General features: G+C 39.2%; 1 protein-coding gene across 3 annotated transcripts in view; it reads right to left on the bottom strand.

Moving 5' to 3' along the window:
* Positions 1–18,747, bottom strand: part of TMTC3 (transmembrane O-mannosyltransferase targeting cadherins 3) — a 34,800-nt gene extending 16,053 nt beyond the window's left edge. For 2 of the 3 annotated variants that reach the window (XR_009550870.1, XM_060195503.1), the window contains exons 1-8: positions 18,505–18,747; positions 13,086–13,304; positions 10,475–10,574; positions 8,622–8,737; positions 7,669–7,841; positions 7,086–7,338; positions 3,544–3,692; positions 1,708–1,828 (exon numbers count right to left, since the gene is read on the bottom strand). Coding sequence is in view for 2 of the 3 variants with exons in the window: in XM_060195503.1 (XP_060051486.1) it covers positions 1,708–1,828; positions 3,544–3,692; positions 7,086–7,338; positions 7,669–7,841; positions 8,622–8,737; positions 10,475–10,574; positions 13,086–13,304; positions 18,505–18,702 (1,329 nt within the window). In the remaining variant the exon portion in view is untranslated. The remainder of the gene's footprint in view (positions 1–1,707; positions 1,829–3,543; positions 3,693–7,085; positions 7,339–7,668; positions 7,842–8,621; positions 8,738–10,474; positions 10,575–13,085; positions 13,305–18,504) is intronic. The other variant, XM_060195504.1, reaches the window with a different exon arrangement.
* Between the last annotated feature and the right edge of the window lie 403 nt (positions 18,748–19,150).

The raw sequence follows: 19,150 nt of genomic DNA, 5'->3' as shown, positions 1-19,150 counted from the left end.
ACACCTGCAGACCTGCTTTACCGCCTGTGAAGTGACTCCCTTGCAGGTGGGGAGCCGGGGGGGGGGGTGGGGGGGTGGGCTGGAACCGGGATCCTTCCGCCGGTCCTTGAGCTGCATACCACCGGCGCTTAACTCGCTGGGCCCGACTCCATAATGTTTTTATTTGATCAAAAGACAATGCTGTTTGAAAAAGTCCCACTCTGTGCATCCTTTTGAAAAGGTCTCTGAACACAGGAATATGCTTAAATATTGCACTATTTATGTTTAGCTTAACAGAAGGCTACTTACGTAGTCTTTTACTGTAATGACAACCATAGGATTAAAGGTAAAAGCTGGCAGGTGCTTTCAGAGTTCAGAGAGGAACAGTGTTGTTCATTCGAGTAGAAGGTCCCTTAGAGCGGCCTTCTGAGTACTGCTGTGGGAAGTTATGACAAGCACAACCCCCTAAAAACGAGGGGGTTCCACTGGTACCCTATAGTACAGATTAGTAAGCATGGTACTGAGGTCTCATTTACTCGCAGGCTTCTGAATTAGGGAAGAAGTGGACTGACTCAGTGGTACAAGAGAAGAATCATCTCATTTTAAATGGATAGCACATCAAGAAGTCACAGAGACTACTAGAACAAGGCAATGGTTCAGTAAAAGGAAGCAATGACAGTAAAGAAAGAGCTCCCCTCCAAAAATGCAAAAAATTTAGAGATGTGAAGAAAAGTATCAATGAAGGAGTGTTTAAAAATAAAAAGTTTTACAAATAAGTCTTACACAGAGCTTATTTTTATTTATGTTACATATTCTACAGAAATGTCACATCTCTCCTTACTGTCAGTTTCCATGCTTCCTGAAGCACTGTTAACTATTATCTTCCACGTGGTGGATGGTGAGTGGACTATTTCACTGACTATGCGATGCAATCAGCTATGGCCCAATAGTTAGAAAACAAACAAACAAAAAAGGCACTTACTAATTGTAAGATGCCTTTCACTGTTATATTCCGATTTCAGACCAGTTTTAAAAAATGTGCATCTTACCAGCCAGTGAATCATTCTTATTTAAATCATTTATCATTTGCGTTTCTGTCAACCATATAGCATTTAGGTGTTTATTTATGCTGTAGACATGCAGTTAAGAACTAGAATACTTGATGGTGAAGGCATATCATATAAAATACAAATTACTGGGGGTCAGGCGGTAACGCAGTGGGTTAAGTGCCCCTGGCACAAAGAGCAAGGACCAGCATAAGGATCTCGGTTAGAGCCCCTGGCTCAAGCCCCCGGCTCCCCCCCTGCAGAGGAGTCACTTCACAGGTGGTGAAGCAGACCTGCAGGTGTCTATTTTTCTCTTCCCTGTCTTCCCCTCTTCTCTCCATTTCTCTCTGTCCTATCCAACAACGACGGCATCAATAACAACAATAAAATAAGGGCAACAAAAGAGAAAATAAATAAATATTAAAAAAATAAAAAATACAAATCACTTTTTTAAATCTTTTGGTAAAGTATTGACTGTCGACAGTTACATTTGAAAGGAACTTTAAAATATCTTAGATACAGACATAAGAAATCAATTTTAATGGACCATATTTACTTACTAGCTGTGTGTTCTGTAATTCAATCTGCACATATTTTAATCTTCAAATATATAAAAACAGCCAAGAAGTATCAAAAGTAAATAAGAAACTATACTTTTCGATCATTCTGAATAATACTTTACCTTCAAGGCTGACATAAACAATGTATATTCAGACTCCCAATCCCAATTTCTGTGAAGAGTTTTGAAGGCATGAGTGAGTATCACCATAGTCAGAAAAATCCAGGACAGTTTTTTCAGCACACTGATGAAGAGAAAAAAAATATATAAATATATATATCTATACAACCACCACCACCACCAACAGAAAAGGTTAAATATCCCCCAAATGTGTGGTCTGAATTTATTTTAAAGGCCAGAGGTCATTCTACGAATCATCCAACATTGAAAGAACATAAAAACCAAAAACAATACAGTTGGCCCTAATCATAACTACAGTACTCTGTAGGGTTCCATATTTCACATATTTTACCGTACCAAGGGTGTCGGCTGGTTGAGTCCACCAGTGTGAAGTTCAGAGATGCAAAAGGTTCATAACCATAGGAGACTTATGCATCTGCAGATTTTGGCAGGGGCCAAGAAGTGGTAAAGTGCTACAAAGGTCTCACTGCAGGGCTGAATGGGGATCTACCTTCCTCACTACTACTTGACCTGTATTGATCCAGGGAAACTGTATTCCATTCCACTTCAGTCTTTAATTCTACTGAGTATTCCAATGTGTTTCAATGTTTACTCCTGCCTCAAAAGCTTTATTTAGATCTACTGGAAGAATGATAAATAAATAATATATATATATATATATATATATTAAGATTTGCTTTATGAGACAGAGAGAGACTAGAACACTGCTTCTCTGGCCAAGCATCTGCGATATCAGAGATCAAACCTGTTGCTTCAAGCACATGGCTGTTGGGCTTACCCAGTAAACCAGTTCCCAATCACTAAAAGTTTAGCTAAACATAAGCTTTTAATTTTAACTTTTTATACTTATATCATTACCTTTAACTTAAGTATATACTTGTATTTATAAAGGGTCAACCTTATCAGTAGCTATACTTAAAAACATTTTGCTTATAGCACAGTAATTTTACATTTTGAAGGTAGATTAATCGGATAGCGTAGCAATGTGAACTCTTTATATAAAATATGCACATTGCTTACACGGCTTTTGGCTAATGATTTGAGATTCAACTCCTCCTCTATAAAAATGATGGTTATGCCTCAATCTTGCCTCCGACAGGGCCTTTGCCCCAGCAACCCTAATACCTTTCATTCTGACAGATCCACTTACCCAGAGGAAGAATGCCGTCAGAGAGAACACGGAGACTAGGAGTCATCAAATGTCAATCTGAACCAAGACTTTGCTGTTTGCTTAGCTGGGCGATCTTGTGAAATTCAGTGCTAATATGTCAGCTTTAATTTCCAAACATGCCTCAAGTCTAAGGATGTCAAAGTTTGTGCCAACACCAACAGAGAGGGTCCAGCCTGGTGCCTGGCATATGGCATATGCTCATAAACTCGTAGTGAGCGTCATTGGATACAGGGCTGGGCAAAAGTCTGGTAGCAAGAATTATGGCTGTCAACAACAGCATCCATAAAGAACATGCTGTGTGTGAAAAATAAGTGAGAAAAACTCAAGAGAAATAACTTTCAAAATTAGATACGATTAAGAAGTGGAGCAAAAATGAAATGGAACAAAAGCAGGAAACTTTTGTTAGGGAAAGAGAGGGTTGCTAGGAAAATACATTTGAAATGAAAGCACTGACTAGGTTGAGCTCCTAGGAAGGGAAGTGTTACTATGTGTCTTAGCAGGGTGATGTCGGGAGGAGTCAGAATGCTGTGACTGAAGTGATTGGAAAGGGAATTCCACAGTGATCAGATCTCACACACACACAGCCTTGACTGCTCTCCTGAACTGTTCAATTCAAGCGAGTAAACATTACCTAGCACTTAACTCACCCTTTGCTTGCTATTTTGTACCATCCGTGGGCTACCAAGATACAGAAGCCCATGCTAGGGACATACAAGACTCGTTCAGCAACAACAAATCCAACTGGAAAAAAGAGGTTGGATGCAGGAATAAATGGTAACACCATTAAGCAAAGTGCCTAAAAAAAAAAAAAAAGGAAAAAAAAATTTTTATTAAATCAAAAAAATTCATGGACACTCAAAAATCCAAACCTTTTATGTAATATGGATAACATACTGCTGATAAACAATCTTCAACAATACTATAAAGAAGACTAAACCTGCAAAAGACATGGCTAAGAGGAATGTCGGCACACAGCACTTTGTAAAAAAACTTTTTAAATTTATTAATTTATTCCCTTTTGTTGCCCTTGTTTTATTGTTGTAGTTATTATTGTTGTTACTGATGTCATCGTTGTTGGATAGGACAGAGAGAAATGGAGGCAGGAGGGGAAGACAGAGGGGGAGAGAAAGACAGACACGTGCAGATCTGCTTTACCATTTGTGAAGTGACTCCCCTGCAGGTGGGGAGCCGGAAGCTCGAACCGGGATCCTTATGCCGGTCCTTGGGCTTTGCGCCACATGCACTTAACCAGCTGCGCTACCACCCAACTCCCAGAGCACATTTCTTGCCTACCAGAGAGATCCCAGGTTCAATCCCTGGCACTTGTGATGACTCAGCATGTCCTGGTTTCTATGTCACATTAAATAAACTTAAAAAAAAAAAGACTATGAACAACATATATCAGCAAGGTGAAATGAGCGCTCTTGAATACTAGGACTTGTAAGGCCCAACCAGTTAGAAATATATACATTTTTAATGTGTCTATGCATGAGGTAGTATAATGGTTAGCCATAAGACTTTGAAGCCCCCAAATCAATCCTCTACACTACTATCAACCTGAGCTATAACAACAACAACAGCAACGACAAACAACAAGGGCAACAAAAGGGGAAGAAAAACAGCCTCCAGGAGCAGTGGGTTCCTAGTGCAGGCACCGAGTCCCAGTGATCACCCTGGAGGCAAAAAAAAAAAAAAAGAGGGGCCTCTATCTAAGACCACACCTGTGATGGATTATCCTCTCGGTCAGATCTCACTACTTATCTTCCTTCTTTTTACCTGAGCAATTTAGAACCAACTATATCATTCTGCCCTGTATTAAATAAAATTTCTTGCTTCTCCAACTTTAAAAATCTCCTCTGACAAAACGAGTTTTTTTTAAAAAAAATCTTTGCGGGGTTGGGTGGTGGCGCACCTGGTTGAGCGCACATATTACAGTGCATAAGGACCCAGGTTCAAACCCCCCGGCTCCCAGCTGCAGGGCAGAAAGCTTCACAAGTGCTGAAGCAGGGCTGCAGGTGTCTCTCTGTCTCTCTCACCCTATCATCCCCTTCCCTTTCAATCTCTAGCTGTCTCTAATTAATAAGGATAAAAAAAAATCTTTGAATGTAACAAGCCATATTTAAATAAACAAAAACTGTCTTACCTCATATTTTGAGGAGAGACTTTTTAGCCATGGTAATGAGTATGCGGTGCTTGATCCTGCTTAATCAATTAACATTTTGACTCAAATAAATCTTTTGGTTCTTGCAAGCCAACCCTCTGTGATGCTATCCTCTAGCCAATTTCATCCTCCATGGAAAATACTTCTGCATACCAGCCAATCAGTCGCCTTCCTCAACTCTATGCCAACCCTACCCTGAAGGTCCGGCAATTCTAGATTTCGAATGCTGCTCCCAGCCCTACCACACGCAGTCTCTTATGTTACAAACTACTGTCTAGCCAGCACGACGTTTTCTTACTTACAGAAGAAACAAATTCAGACTTCCCTCATTCTTTGGCATGAAATACTCATAGTTAAAAATCACTCTTGGGAAGCCGGGCAGTAGCGCAGCGGGTTAAGTGCAGTTGGTGCAAAGCACAAGGTTCCCGGTTCGAGCCTCTGGCTCCCCACCTGCAGGGGAGTCGCTACACAGGCGGTGAAGCAGGTCTGCAGGTGTCTATCTTTCTCTCCCCCTCTGCCTTCCCCTCCTCTCTCCATTTCTCTCTGTCCTATCCGATGATGATGACATCAATAACAATTGTTGGTATGCTTCTAATTCTGCTTCTAAAAACCTCTTCTGTTTTATTTGGTTTAATCCCCCCTGCTTAACACTGCATTCTATTTACATAACCACTGTATTCTATTTACATAACCACTGTTAACAAGCACCACCCTCCCTCCAGGGCATTGGTGGTTCAGTAGAATTCTCACCTGCTCCACCCCCTCTCCTTGTCACACCCTGATCTTCTACCAGTCACTTTCCTCTCCACCCTCTCTATGTCACATCCTGTTCACACCCAACTTAGGAAGTATATATAAAGACAACATTGTTCGTTTTAGTGAGTGTTTAGTTTAGTCTAGCTTGGTATAGATTGTGCTGCATCCTGCATGAATAAAGAGATACTGTGTACAGCTCAACCATGAGTCCCCAAGTTTCTGTTCACCGCCGCGAAGCTAGCCCGGCCTGCTGGAGCTCCCGAACTTTAACGACAAACAATAATAACTACAACAATAAAACAGCAAGGGCAACAAAAGGGAATAAATATTTTAAAAAATCACTCTTACAGGTTAGCTGCTCTAACAATATTTACCAATTCTTCTCCCGAGTTAAAAAAAAAAAAAAAATCACTGCGAAGTCACTAGGAAAAAGGAGGGAAAAAATTAAATTAAGAAATCACTTCAGGGACCAGGTGGTGGCGCACCTGGTTGAGCGCACGTATTACAATGCACAAGGACCCAGGTTCAAGCTCCCGGTCCCCACCTGCAGGAGGAAAGCTTTGCGAGTGGTGAAGTAGGGCTGCAGGTATCTCTCTGTTTCTCTCCCCCTCTATCACCCTCTTGATTTCTGGCTGTCTCTGTCCAATAAATAAAGATAATAAAAAAAATTTAAAAACAAAAAAGGAATCACCTCATAGACGTTCATTGAAATAACTAGTTGACCTTAAAACAAACAAATCCAAAGGACCTCACTTTTTTTTTTTTTTGCCTCCAGGGTTATCACTGGAGCATAGTGCCTGCACTATGAATCAACCTGCTGCTCCTGGAGGCCATTTTTCCCATTTTGTTGCTCTTGTTGTTATTAAGACACAGAGAAAATTGTAGATTACATAATATGTAATCTACAACAATACATTTTCATTGAATTAATAAATAAATCTAGTGGCTACAACAAGACATCTGAAAAATAATAATAAAAAACTTTAGCATATAGTTAAAGTCAGAATACCTATCAAATTAGGGAAATGAGTTTAATTAGTTTTACCTATCAAATTAGGAAATCAGGTTTTATTTCACACATTGAATGTAAAAAATCAAACCATACCTGCATATCAAATGCTTATACATACTTTTAGAATAAGCTAAAATAAATTCATAGGGATTTTGAACAAAGGAAAACATTCATTCTAAAATACTTCTTTTGATGAATTATAGGCAGACTCTTAATCATTTGGATTTCATGTCAGCTATAAAACAAAGACAACTTCTTACCATTAAGACAGTCTTAGAAGAGTCACCAGGGTATCTGAGACTGAATACTCCCAAAGCCCCCAGTAAGCAAAAGAAAGCAAATGTGGCGAGATTTCGAATGTCGAGGAAGGACTCTATCAGTGGTATTGTTCCCATGGTCCAATCACAACAGAGTTCTGAGGGATTTAATAAAAGCCAAGCATTCACAGGAAGAAGGTAGTTAAAAGTCAGTTGCCTTGTAGGAGTTGGGCTTACAGCTGCTGGGTTATCAAACCTGTATAAAAATAAATAAATAAATAAAACTTTAAAGTAAAATCTTTTTTAAAACTCAAAGACATATATATACATATATATATATATATAACTGAACGATAATAAAATTTTACAAATGCAGTTCTATAACAAAACTTATTTAAAGAAGAAAAATGCTTATTAGTTTCTAGAAGTTTATGGCTTTTGTTAATATGTTTTAATAAAACTGTTGAAAACTTCTCAATCTAAATCAAAGAGGTTCTATAACACTGGTAATCATTTAAAAACCCAAATTAAAAAAATTAAAATTAAAAAAGGAGAGGGAGGAAAGTCAACAACTAGAATCCCATACCTGGTGAATACTGGCAGCTGGGACTGGATCACTTGGACTCTAATCACAACGAGTAATAGTGTACTGAACATCAAAACAATGAGTTTGATTAGTGTCTGCAGCATAGACAATGGAATACTAGTCTTTCCACAGAGAAACTGGCCAGCAGTAGTACATAACAGCGGCAAGGTATACTGGGAAAAGATAAGAAGAGGCTTTAAACAATGAATAACAACACGCCACATTTTGCACTAGGTATCACTAGTATTTTCTAAATGCAAGACTAGGTGCAGATTTTACATGACTTTAAAGTCAATAATGGGGGGCCGGGCAGTAGCACGCAGGTTAAAGGCACATGGCAAAAGCATAAGGACCTGAGTAAGGATCCCGGTTCCCAGTTCGAGCCCCTGGTTCCCCATCTGCAGGGTGGAGATGGGGGGGGGGGGAGAGGCTACTTCACAAGTGGTGAAGTAGGTCTGCAAGTGTCTTTCTCTCCCCATCTCAGTCTTCCCTTCCTCTTTTAATTTCTCTCTGTCGTATCCAACAACAACGACATCAATAACAATAACGATAAAACAACAAAGGCAACAAAAGGGGAAAAAGAAGCCTCCAGGAGCAGTGGATTCATGGTGCAGGCACTGAGTCCCAGCAATAACCCTGTAGGCCAAATAAATAAATAAAAAATAAATAAATAAAATAAAGTCAATACGGGACAATCTGTGGGTCGGATAATGAATAAAACTGAGCCCAATAACCTTACCCAACACTTACTTGCTCTAACGAACATCATTGTGTATTTTCCATTTGCTTGAATTCATTACACTTCAAAAGCATGCTCATTTCCTGCTATTTTTGGTATCATTATTGGTAAACAGATCAATTTAAATAATGATACACTTAGAAAATAAAATTTATTATGACCAGATTCAACTTGGATAAAGATAAGAGACAAGAAAGTTGATATTTCTCCTTACCCCCTGGGCAATAAATACTTCATACACACAGCAAATTCCCACAACCGTTATTCCTTGTTCTTTACACAGTGTTGCAACTGCCATTAAGAAGACTGTCAGAGCAATTGGAGTCCACACTGCAATTGAAGCGCACACAAGAAGAAGGCTACACAATTTTATGGTATCATAAAAAGCTATTTTAAATTAGACAACTTATAGACATTACTGAAAACCTTTACTTGTTATTCCATACTAACATTTTCGTTTTCTTTCCCCAATTATTCTATTATTTATTTTTTACTAGTGTACTACTCAGGTCTGGTTTATGGTGGCACAGGGGATTGAACTTGGGAACTTCAGAGCCTCAAGCGTGAAAGTCTTTAGCATAACCATTATGCAATCCCCCCAATTATTTTTAAATACATTTAAAATGTATAAGTCATTTTGGCTTTCAACATTGAAAGTATATTAAGAGGTACAATGTGAATCGGAAATTTTTTACGTTTAGTATTAAATTTTCAGTATTATTAAAATCAGTATTTCACTAATATCATAGAGTATTAATATTTGCTATAATAACAAAATACTATCATTTTATTATGGACATCAAGTAGTTAATATTAACTTATCAAACAAAGCCAGACTAGCCAGAGACTTTCAGATTTGATATTAACAGATACTAACTTTCAGGTTTTAATATTAATGAATGAACTCCCAATCAGAAATGACAAACAGCTCTAAATATCACAACACATAACTATATATGTTATTTATTATATCTGTAATTTATTAAAAATTGAAAATGACGATCAAAGCAAATGAAATGACACCCTTATTTGGGAGAAACAAACAAAACCCACAAAGACCATGGAAAGTAACGCAGGCTAACAATTAGCTATTATTAGAAAAGATTTATTTTGTGAGAGTTAGAGAGGTTGACCATATCTCCCTGTTCAGTTATAGGTGGTGTCGGATAGAATGGGGGAGGGTTGTCACACAAGAAGCATTTAAACCAGTACGACCTATTGTTTTTAATTTCTGGTAAAATTTTCAATAAATTCCAGTTAGAGGACAAACCTACTTCCTGAACTTTAAAGTAAACATTGATGTCTTAGTAATTTGATTAAAGAAACAAGGTCTATAAGAGTACTTCTGGATTGGCTACTTTTTAAAAAAATATTTACTTATTTACTCCCTTTTTGTTTTATTGTTGTAATCATTGTTATCTGTCTTTGTTGTTGGATAGGACAGAGAGATATGGAGAGAGGAGGGGAAGACAGATAAGGGGAGAGAAAGATAGACACCAGCAGACATGCTTCACTGCCTGTGAAGCGACTCCCCTGCAGGTGCGGAGGTGGGGGCTCGGCCGAGATCCTTACACTGGTTCTTGCACTTTGCGCCACGTGTGCTCAACCCGCTGCGCTACCACCCGACTCCCGGGCTACTTGTTTTGTGACTTGAACTAACTTTCTGAGTTTCAGTTTTCTTCCTGGAAAATATGACCTCCTTTTTTTTTTTCCCAGTTTAAGAAATATGATTGTGTAACATGCTTTTATTCATAAGGATATAACTGTCTTAAATCAGATATTAAAAAACCATGTGATTCATTAATCTCTTCTTTTGAGCTTAGCATAAAAAATTACTTTTTAAAACCATTTTCAATTTTAAGGCATTGCAAAGATTAAAACTAAGAAAGAAAAAACAATTCAAAAACACCTTAATATTTCCACGCGTAGTACAGCAGCACAATATATACAGAAAAACCCCCAATGTGTCATAGAATGTTTAAAAGAAGCACTTAGAATAACTAAAACTACCTGATCAAGATTTATAGCTATCAAAAAAAAAAATCTATGAAGTCTTCCAACATTTACCTATGGAATTATCAGGTCCTTTTGACTTGGTATATGACAAAAATGCAGCGAGGAAAAAGGTAGATGACAGAAGTTCTGCTCTTCCTACCACACCTGTTACCTGCAATGGGAGTGGGAAGAGGAGGGTTAAAATCGGTGAAGAGCACTTTGGAAATTCAAACGTATATAGTAGCAAAGGTAATTTATATAGAAACTAAATTTTCGTAATATTTGGAGAACATTTTTCTTAATCCTTGAGTGCCCTCTTGTGGTTAATTTGTATATTTCCCATCAAATTTAACAGTGATTTTTTTTTTTTTTAATTATCTTTATTTTATTTACTGGATAGAGACAGCCAGAAATAAAGAGGGAAGAGGGTTATAGAGAGGGAGAGACAGAGAGACACCTGCAACACTGCTTCACCACTTGCAAAGCTTTCACCCTGCAGGTGGGGACCGGGGGGGCTCGAACTGGGATCCTTGCACATTGTAACATGTGCACTCAACCAGGTGCGCCACCACCTGGCCCCAACAGTGATTCTTTAGAACATTTCCTATACTAGTTACTTTGAAATGACTATAGTCCCACAGGAAATTGTAAAAAATAGAACAAAGAGAAAGTCAGGCGGTAGCGCAGCGGGTTAAGTGCACGTGGTGAGAAGCGCAAGGACTGGTGGAAGGATCCCGGTTAGAGCCCCTGGATCCCCACCTGCAGGGGGGCTGCTTCAAAAGTGGTGAAGCAGGTCTGCAGGTGTCTTGTCTTTCTCTCCCCGTCTCTGTCTCCCCCTACACTTTCCATTTCTCTGTCCTATCCACCAACAACGGCAACAATAATAGCTACAACAAGGGCAACAAAAGGGAGTAAATTAAAAAAAATAGTACAAACATCCTGTGTACTGTTTACTCAGATGCCCCCATAGTAACATTTTAGATACACACAGCACAGTAAGTAGAACAGATTCTAATTTATACAACATAAGTCACCTTACATACTTTAAAGTGTACTAAAACATAAAGAAATCATATATTGAGTAAATTATCTCATAAAAAAATCTGCAAAATAAAGTTTTAAAAACATTCAAAGTCCTCTGTACTTATAAAAGTTTAATCAAAGGAACTCCCCAAACTTTAAAAAAAATTAAATTATCATTATTCATTTATGGGAATAGAGACAGCCAGAAATGGAGAGGGAAGGGGAGATAGAGAGGGTGAGAGAAAGAGAGATATCTGCAGCACTGCTTCACCACTTTCAAAGCTTTCCCCCTGCTGGCGGGGGCTGGGGGCTCAAACCTGGGTCCTTGCACACTGTTATGTGTACTTAACCAGGTGTGCCATCTGGCCCCCCAAAAAAAGATTTTTTTTAATTTATTTATATTTATTTATTTTTAACCAGAGCACTGCTCAGCTTTGGCTTATGGTAGTGCAGGGGATGGAACCTGGAACTTTGGAGCCTCAAGCCTGAGAGTCTCTTTGGATAACTATTATGCTATCTACCCCCATCAAAATGTAAAATTTAACAAGACTTAGCCTTTTGTAAATGTATAGAAGATGTTTATGACACCGAAAGGTTAAAGGAAAACAAAATACACAATTCACCTCCAACAAACATACACACACACACAGTTTAAATATACAGACATTTGTTTACAACTAAAAGCTTATAACAAAGCAATTGAATAGGCCCCTCCTGGTCTGCTGAAAGGCAATTTTGAACTTCCGAGTTACCAAGAAAAGTAATATTCTAGTTTTTGAGTGGGTTTTGGTAAGTAAATAGGGCTTGGTGAATATATTGGTAATAGCAGAGACAACTGATAATCATGACACGCATGGCAGTGGACAATGTGAAAGTAACTTCTGACTATTTGTCGTTTGTTAGGCTGTCCATGTCTACATAGATTTTTGACAAATGTTGTAACTTACTGAAGTTTGCCCTACTGACTACTGTCTTTTGAAATACAAATACTGCCAAGTTTAGAAACTTTTAAAATCTATATACTGACCAAAAAAAAAAAAAAAATAGGGAAATAATTAAATTATATGTCTACTTATGCTTTACATTACAAACTCTTCAGTAGTAATTGTGTGCAATTTTTATGTTCTGGGGTTGAAGGAAGACTTATGTCTCACTAATTTGAGTCTTCCATTTAAAATCATGACTATTTTTTTTCTCTCTCTCTTTTTATTAGTGATTTAATAATGCTTGACAAGAGTGTGGTATAAGAAGGGGTACAATGCCATACAGTTTCCACCACCAGAGTTCTATATCCCCTCCCCTTCATGGGAAGCTTCCCTATTCTTTATCCCTCTGGGAGTATGGACCAAAGATCTCTATGGGGAGCTGAAGGTAGGAGGTCTGGCTTCTGTCATTGCTTCTCGACTGGACATGGGTGTTAACAGGTGGATCCAAACCCCCAGCCTGTCCCTAGTGGGGCAGGGCTCTGGGGAGGTGGGGTTCCAGGACACATTGGTGAGGTCATCTGCTTACGGAAGTCAGAGGCTTTATGATGGCATCTGCAATTTGGTGGCTGAAATTGACTTTTTTTTTCCTTAAAAGTAGAGTATTATAATCACTGTGTGAGATTTGTTAAACAATAAGAAGAACAAAAGTTACAGTGGTTTATAGTTTTACTTACTGCTTCTGTGTGTATTGGATGGACAGCAAAGAGTAAAGAAGCGATCAGGCTACTTTTGTTGTCCAGGAAAAGTTTGCAGACTTTAAGAAATATCACACTAACGGCAGCATGAAAAATCATATTGAGGAGATGGTAAGACATGGGTTTCAGTTCACTAAACAGATAATTTAAACGAAATGTCAATACAGTCAGAGGACGGTAAGATTTGTGGCTTCTTTCCTAAAAGAAATAAAAACAGTCATTGGTTATTTCAGTACATGGCTGCCTCATAAACTAGTAATTGCATTTCCTCTTGAAAGCACATCTATCTTTTGTTGCAAATTAATGAAAAGCCCCGAGGGTAACACCAGCATAAAAGAAAGCTTTATGATTTGTGCTTTCCTGCTTCCCCCGTCAAAAACAAGACAACTTCCTCTCCAGCATACAGTATATGGCCAGAGACTAAACAGCAGAGGAAGAACATCTTAATGTTAATTCATCTTCAACACACAGATTACTTTTAAAAAGTCGGACAACAGTAGCACTGCTCAAGTAGGAACAGAGGATTCTCCCAATGCCTATATCCCAATCTTTTACCAATATAAGCATCTATATACTTTATTTATTTATTTTCCCTTTTGTTGCCCTTGTTTTCTATTGTTGTAGTTATTGCTGTTGTTTTTAGTTATGTTGTCTTTGTTGGATAGGACAGAGAGAAATGGAGAGAGGAGGGGAAGACACAGAAGGGGAGAGAAAGATAGACACCTGCAGACCTGCTTCATGCCTGTGAAGCGACTCCCCTGCATGTAGGGAGCCAGAGGCTTGAACAGGATCCTTCTGCCGGTCCTTGCGCTTCGTGCCACCTGTGCTTAACCCACTGCGTTACTGCCTGACTCCACTATATAACTTCTTATATATCCAAAGAAAATGTAAGAGCAGAATGCTTACCAGTTCAATTGATGTGAAATCAAAATAGGTACTGACTGTCTAGTCGAACTGTGTTCTGAAAAATACCCCATGATGTATGAACCAGAACACAGTAAACCAAAACCCCCACCCCACACTACATAGAATATACAAAAGTAAAAACCTTTTAAGAATAATACCTCTGTTATGGTATTCTCCACTGGCAAGAAATAAAATTTTAGGTGAAGTGCTGAACACACACACACACACACACACACACACACACACACACCCAGCTTAAAGCCTTATAGATGCAATCCCTGTGTTCTAGCACTGAGGAATCTCCCCAGGCCCTTAAGTTCCTTATACATGTGGGACTATTTTTAACTAGAAGGATTTTCACACTAAGACAAAAGTCAAATGAGATTTGAGACTAAAACATACATAGTCATATATATATATATATACATATATATATATATATTACATATTTTGCTGTAACTATGCTATACAAGTATACAGTTATATTTGTTCTTACATATTAAGAGAAGTTAGGAAGCATAAACAAACATTCATTTTGAAATTAGGAGCACTTTAATATCTCTTGATTTCATGGACTAGAGCATACTTTGAATGTCTACCCAGAATGTCCATTCCTACTTGTTTCATTCCTGTATAGACTTAAAATTTCAGTTCAGGCACTAGATTTTAAAAGGAACTATACTGAACTGACATGAAAGCAGAAAAAGTTCTAGAAATCTCATGAATGTCTACATTAATGATTATGTAATTCAGCATGTATTATATTTACAATTTATTTATTATTACACACATTTACTATATAAATATAACATAACTGCATTATAATTATAGCATATAAAAGTTATCATAAATTAATAATTAGTGATGACTATTGTGGCTTCTGTAGGACATATGTTATTATATTTAATTTTTTTAAAATATTTTATTTACTTATTTTCTCTTTTGTTGTCCTTGTTGTTTTTCATTGTTGTTGTAGTTATTATTGTTATTGATGTTGTCATTGTTAGATAGGACAGAGAGGAATGGAGAGAGGAGGGGGAGACAGAGAGGGGCAGAGAAAGATAGACACCTGCAGACCTGCTTCACCGCTCGTGAAGCAACTCCCCTGCAGGTGGGGAGCCGGGGGCTCGAACCAGGATCCTTATGCCTACCTTGTGCTTTGCGCCACCTGCGCTTAACCCGCTGAGCTACAGCCTGACTCCCTATTATATTTAATTTTTATGTTATCTTTTATTTACTGGATAGAGACAGCCAGAAATTGAGAGGAAGGGGGAGACAGAGAGGGAGAGAGACGCCTGCAGCCCTGCTTCACCACTTGTGAAGGTGAAGCTTTTCCCCCTGCAGGCAGGGGCCAGGGGCTTGAACCAGAGTCCTTGCACACTGTAACATGTGTGCTCAACCAGGTGTGCCACCCCCCAGCCACAAACCTATTTTCTTTGCTTTCTGGGAATACTTACTTTTTAATCTTTTGATAGGACAGAGAGAAACTAAAAGGGTCAAGAAAGTTAGAATGGGAGAGGAAGAGATACACTACTTTACTCTTAGTGAATTTCTGCTCCTGTAGGTAGGGACCAGAAGCTTAAACCCCGATCGTTTATTTATCTAAAATACTATTCTTCTATCAGGTAAATGACCTGCAATCTAAAAACTGTGCCTCTACTATTCCATGCAGCTACTATAAATTGAAACTAAAACTAGAAACCTATAAACTTATCTATATAAGTCCAAGTCAAAAAAGCTTAAGCCTAAAAAGAATTAACATCATTTTCATAATAATATCATGAATTAGTCAAAACTCATGAAATGACGTGACCTTTGAGTTTTCAATATAAAAATCAAAATAAGTAAGAGTTATGATGAAAACTTAAATCCTTTTTTTCCACAGAAAAAAATTGTCCATATATATGCCTAATATTTTTTTACAAAAAAATTTACCTCTATTGAAGGTCATATTTTAAGTGGTTAAATATACCATATTTAGCTTTTCTTCCTGACTCACAAAACAGGAAAAAAAGGGGAAACTGTGTAGAAAACAGACTTTTCATATATCTAATGCATTTGACTTTTATACCTAAACACTTTTTAAATGATTAAGCCAGTGTGTATAACCAAGAAAAGAATCAAGTACTACTTTGAAGAAGATAACTTATCTTTAACATCTTAATTTATTACAAGTATAATTCTATCTCCTGTAAAATTATTCAGAAAAACATCCATTGCTATGGTAAAGAACACCCATAGGGGAGTCGGGTGTAGTGCAGCGGTTAAGCTCACGTGGCGCAAAGCTCAAGGATTGGCGTAAGGATCCTGGTTCGAGGCCCTGGCTCCCCACCTGGGGGTGAAGCAGGTCTGCAGGTGTCTTATCTTTCTCTCCCCCTCTCCATCTTCCCCTCCTCTCCTCTCTCCATTTCTCTCTGTCCTATCTAACAATGACATCAACAACAACAATAAAAACAACAAGGGCAACAAAAGGGAAAATAAATAAATATAATAAAAAAGAATTAAAAAAAAGAATACCCATAAAGAAAACCCAGAGGGGGCTGGGTGGTAGTGTACTTGGTTGAGCATACACATCAAAGTATATAAGGGTCTTGGTATGCTTCACATTGGTCTCACACACACACACACACACACACACCCCACCTCCGGGAGATTGTGGTTTAGTGTTTGCCTTTTAGCGCTTCTCCCTTCTCCCCGCCCCCTATCCCAGATACTTTCGGAGCTCCTGACACTGTGGAGTAAGATGCAAGACAGAACTGTGTGGTGATTAGATTAGTTTTTGAACCATTCGCTCGTGAATAAAGAAATACAGCTTCTCCGCTCAACCGTGTGTCCCTGGTCTCTGTCTCCCGCCCACAAGGCTAGCCTGGCATACTGGCGCCCTGAACTTTGACAACATATGGCACACCAACGTGGGACCTAACTGGTGCATCCCCCAGATAAGTGAAGACTTTGGCTACCTATCCACTATGGGCTGCTTTTCTGCTTGTGAAGAGGTCTCCAAAGGCCTCTGCCCTTTCTTCATGAGATTGTTTCTCTGTTTCTGGAACATTTCTCTCTGGGCCACACTCTGGTTTCCGCCCGCCCGTAGGAGCCGGCTCGCCATGTGGCATGGGGCATTGGGCGCGGGCTCCCTCCACGCTGCTTGGCTGCAGGGAGCAGGGCAGCAGACATGGTGGGCAGAGCTGCACTTTCTGCACGGCCAGCCCGCCCACCCTCCTGCTATGAAGTCTGGGCAGAACCCGTACCACCTGGAGACCGCGGGCTCCCTGCCGGGACTGGGACCCTGGCCGAGATCCCCAGCTCCGCTCTGAAGGCAGAGGAGCTAGAATACGCAGACATACATACAGTGATGGCAACCTGCAATTCCTGGAAGTGGAGCTGCATGGGAGGCCACCTCCAGATGGTGCACCCCCTGAACAGCTAAGACAGTATAGCCCACGAAGCTAGCCTGGCATACTGGCGCCCCGAACTTTGAAGACATAAGGACCCAGGTTTCAGGAGTTGGGTGGTAGGCACAGCAGGTTAAGAGCACATGGCACAAAGCACAAAGACCAGCGTAAGGATCCCGGTTAGAGCCCCCTGCTCCCTACCTGCAGGGGAGTGGCTTCACAGGTGGTGAAGCAGGTCTGCAGGTGTCTTTCTATCCCCGTCTTCCCCTCCTCTCTCCATTTCTCTCTGTCCTAACAGTGACACCATCATAACCACAATAACTACAACAACAATAAAAAAACAACAAGGGCAACAAAAGGGAATAAATAAATAAATAAATATTAAAAAAAAAACAAGGACTCAAGTTTAAGCTCCCCATCTCCACCTCCAGGGGGAGGAGGATGGGACCATTCAGGAGTGATGAAATAGGGCTGCAAGTCTCTCTCCCTCTCCTTTTTATTATTTATTTCTTTTTACTAGGGCACTATTGAGCTCTGGTTTATGGTGGTGCAGGGGAATTGAACTTGGGACTTTAGAGCCTCAGGCATGAGAGTCTCTTTGCATAATCATTATGCTATCTACCCTTGGTGTCTTTCCCTCTCTATCTCCCCTTCCCTCTCTATTTAAAATAGATAAATAAAATAGTAAAAAAAAAAAAAAAAAAAAAAAGATAAGGAGTGTTGGGCATTACGCCAGCTCCCCCCTGCTCTAATGCTGTGGTCTATTTACATAATCACTGTTTTGCCTGAGACCCGCCCTGCCTGCAGGGTGTTGTTTAATCCCACTGGTTAGAACCTTTGCAACAGCTGCTATGGAAGCTTTTTACCTTCCTGCTCTTTTCTTCTCTCCATCCCCTCTCCTAGCCATTTCCTTTTCCGACCTGCTACTTCTGTTTCAAAAGCTATAAAGGCGCTGTCTCTGATCATAAAGGCACTGCATTGCATTCCCACTCAGCCATGAGCTCCTGGTCTCTTCCCTCTCCAGTGACACTAGCTCAGCAAAGGAGTAATATAAAACTGCATCAGTTTTAAAGTCAGAGCCATATAAAGTAAATATTTACCTCAGACATAGGGGTTCCCCAGAAGTCATTCTGAAATAAAGTTTTTAAAGGTGTGGATGGGTGTAGGTCTTTATTATCCAGTATTGCGGAGACGTCATCAAAGACAAATCCACAGAAAAGGCTGTTCCAATAGCAGGCAGTTACCACACCTATTATTAAGGTTACTTCTTTGAAGTTGATATCAGCCATCTTTCCCATATGGATTTGTAGACAAAATCTAGAGGGAAAAAAAAATCATAGAGATCAGATAAAATAAGCATCTTTATTTTTTTTTAAAGCAAGAACTATTTTAACATAAGGGTAAGTAAAATACAAGACTGAACTCACAGAAAATTAATTCTTCAAATCTCACTTTTAATGGCACACTCATGTTGCAGCATTATTCCGTAAACTCTTTACATTTCTAACCTGAGACAAAATTAATTGCTTCTTTGTATACTTTTTAATACTTCTATTGTCTTTAACCTTTTATGTATTAATAGTAGGTTACAGAATTTTATGATTACAGTGTATACTTCCAAACCGCACTCACCACCAGAGTTCTGTATCTCCACCCTCCCACCTCCCAAAGATAACCAACATAGTTCTCACAAGTCTTTGAAACAGTTTCCTTGTGTCTGTCCCCCCCCCCAAGTTCATGTGTATC

The sequence above is a fragment of the Erinaceus europaeus genome, chromosome 7 (genome assembly GCF_950295315.1).
Source record: "Erinaceus europaeus chromosome 7, mEriEur2.1, whole genome shotgun sequence".
NCBI lineage: Eukaryota > Metazoa > Chordata > Mammalia > Eulipotyphla > Erinaceidae > Erinaceus > Erinaceus europaeus.
This window is presented reverse-complemented; position numbering and strand designations above follow the sequence as displayed.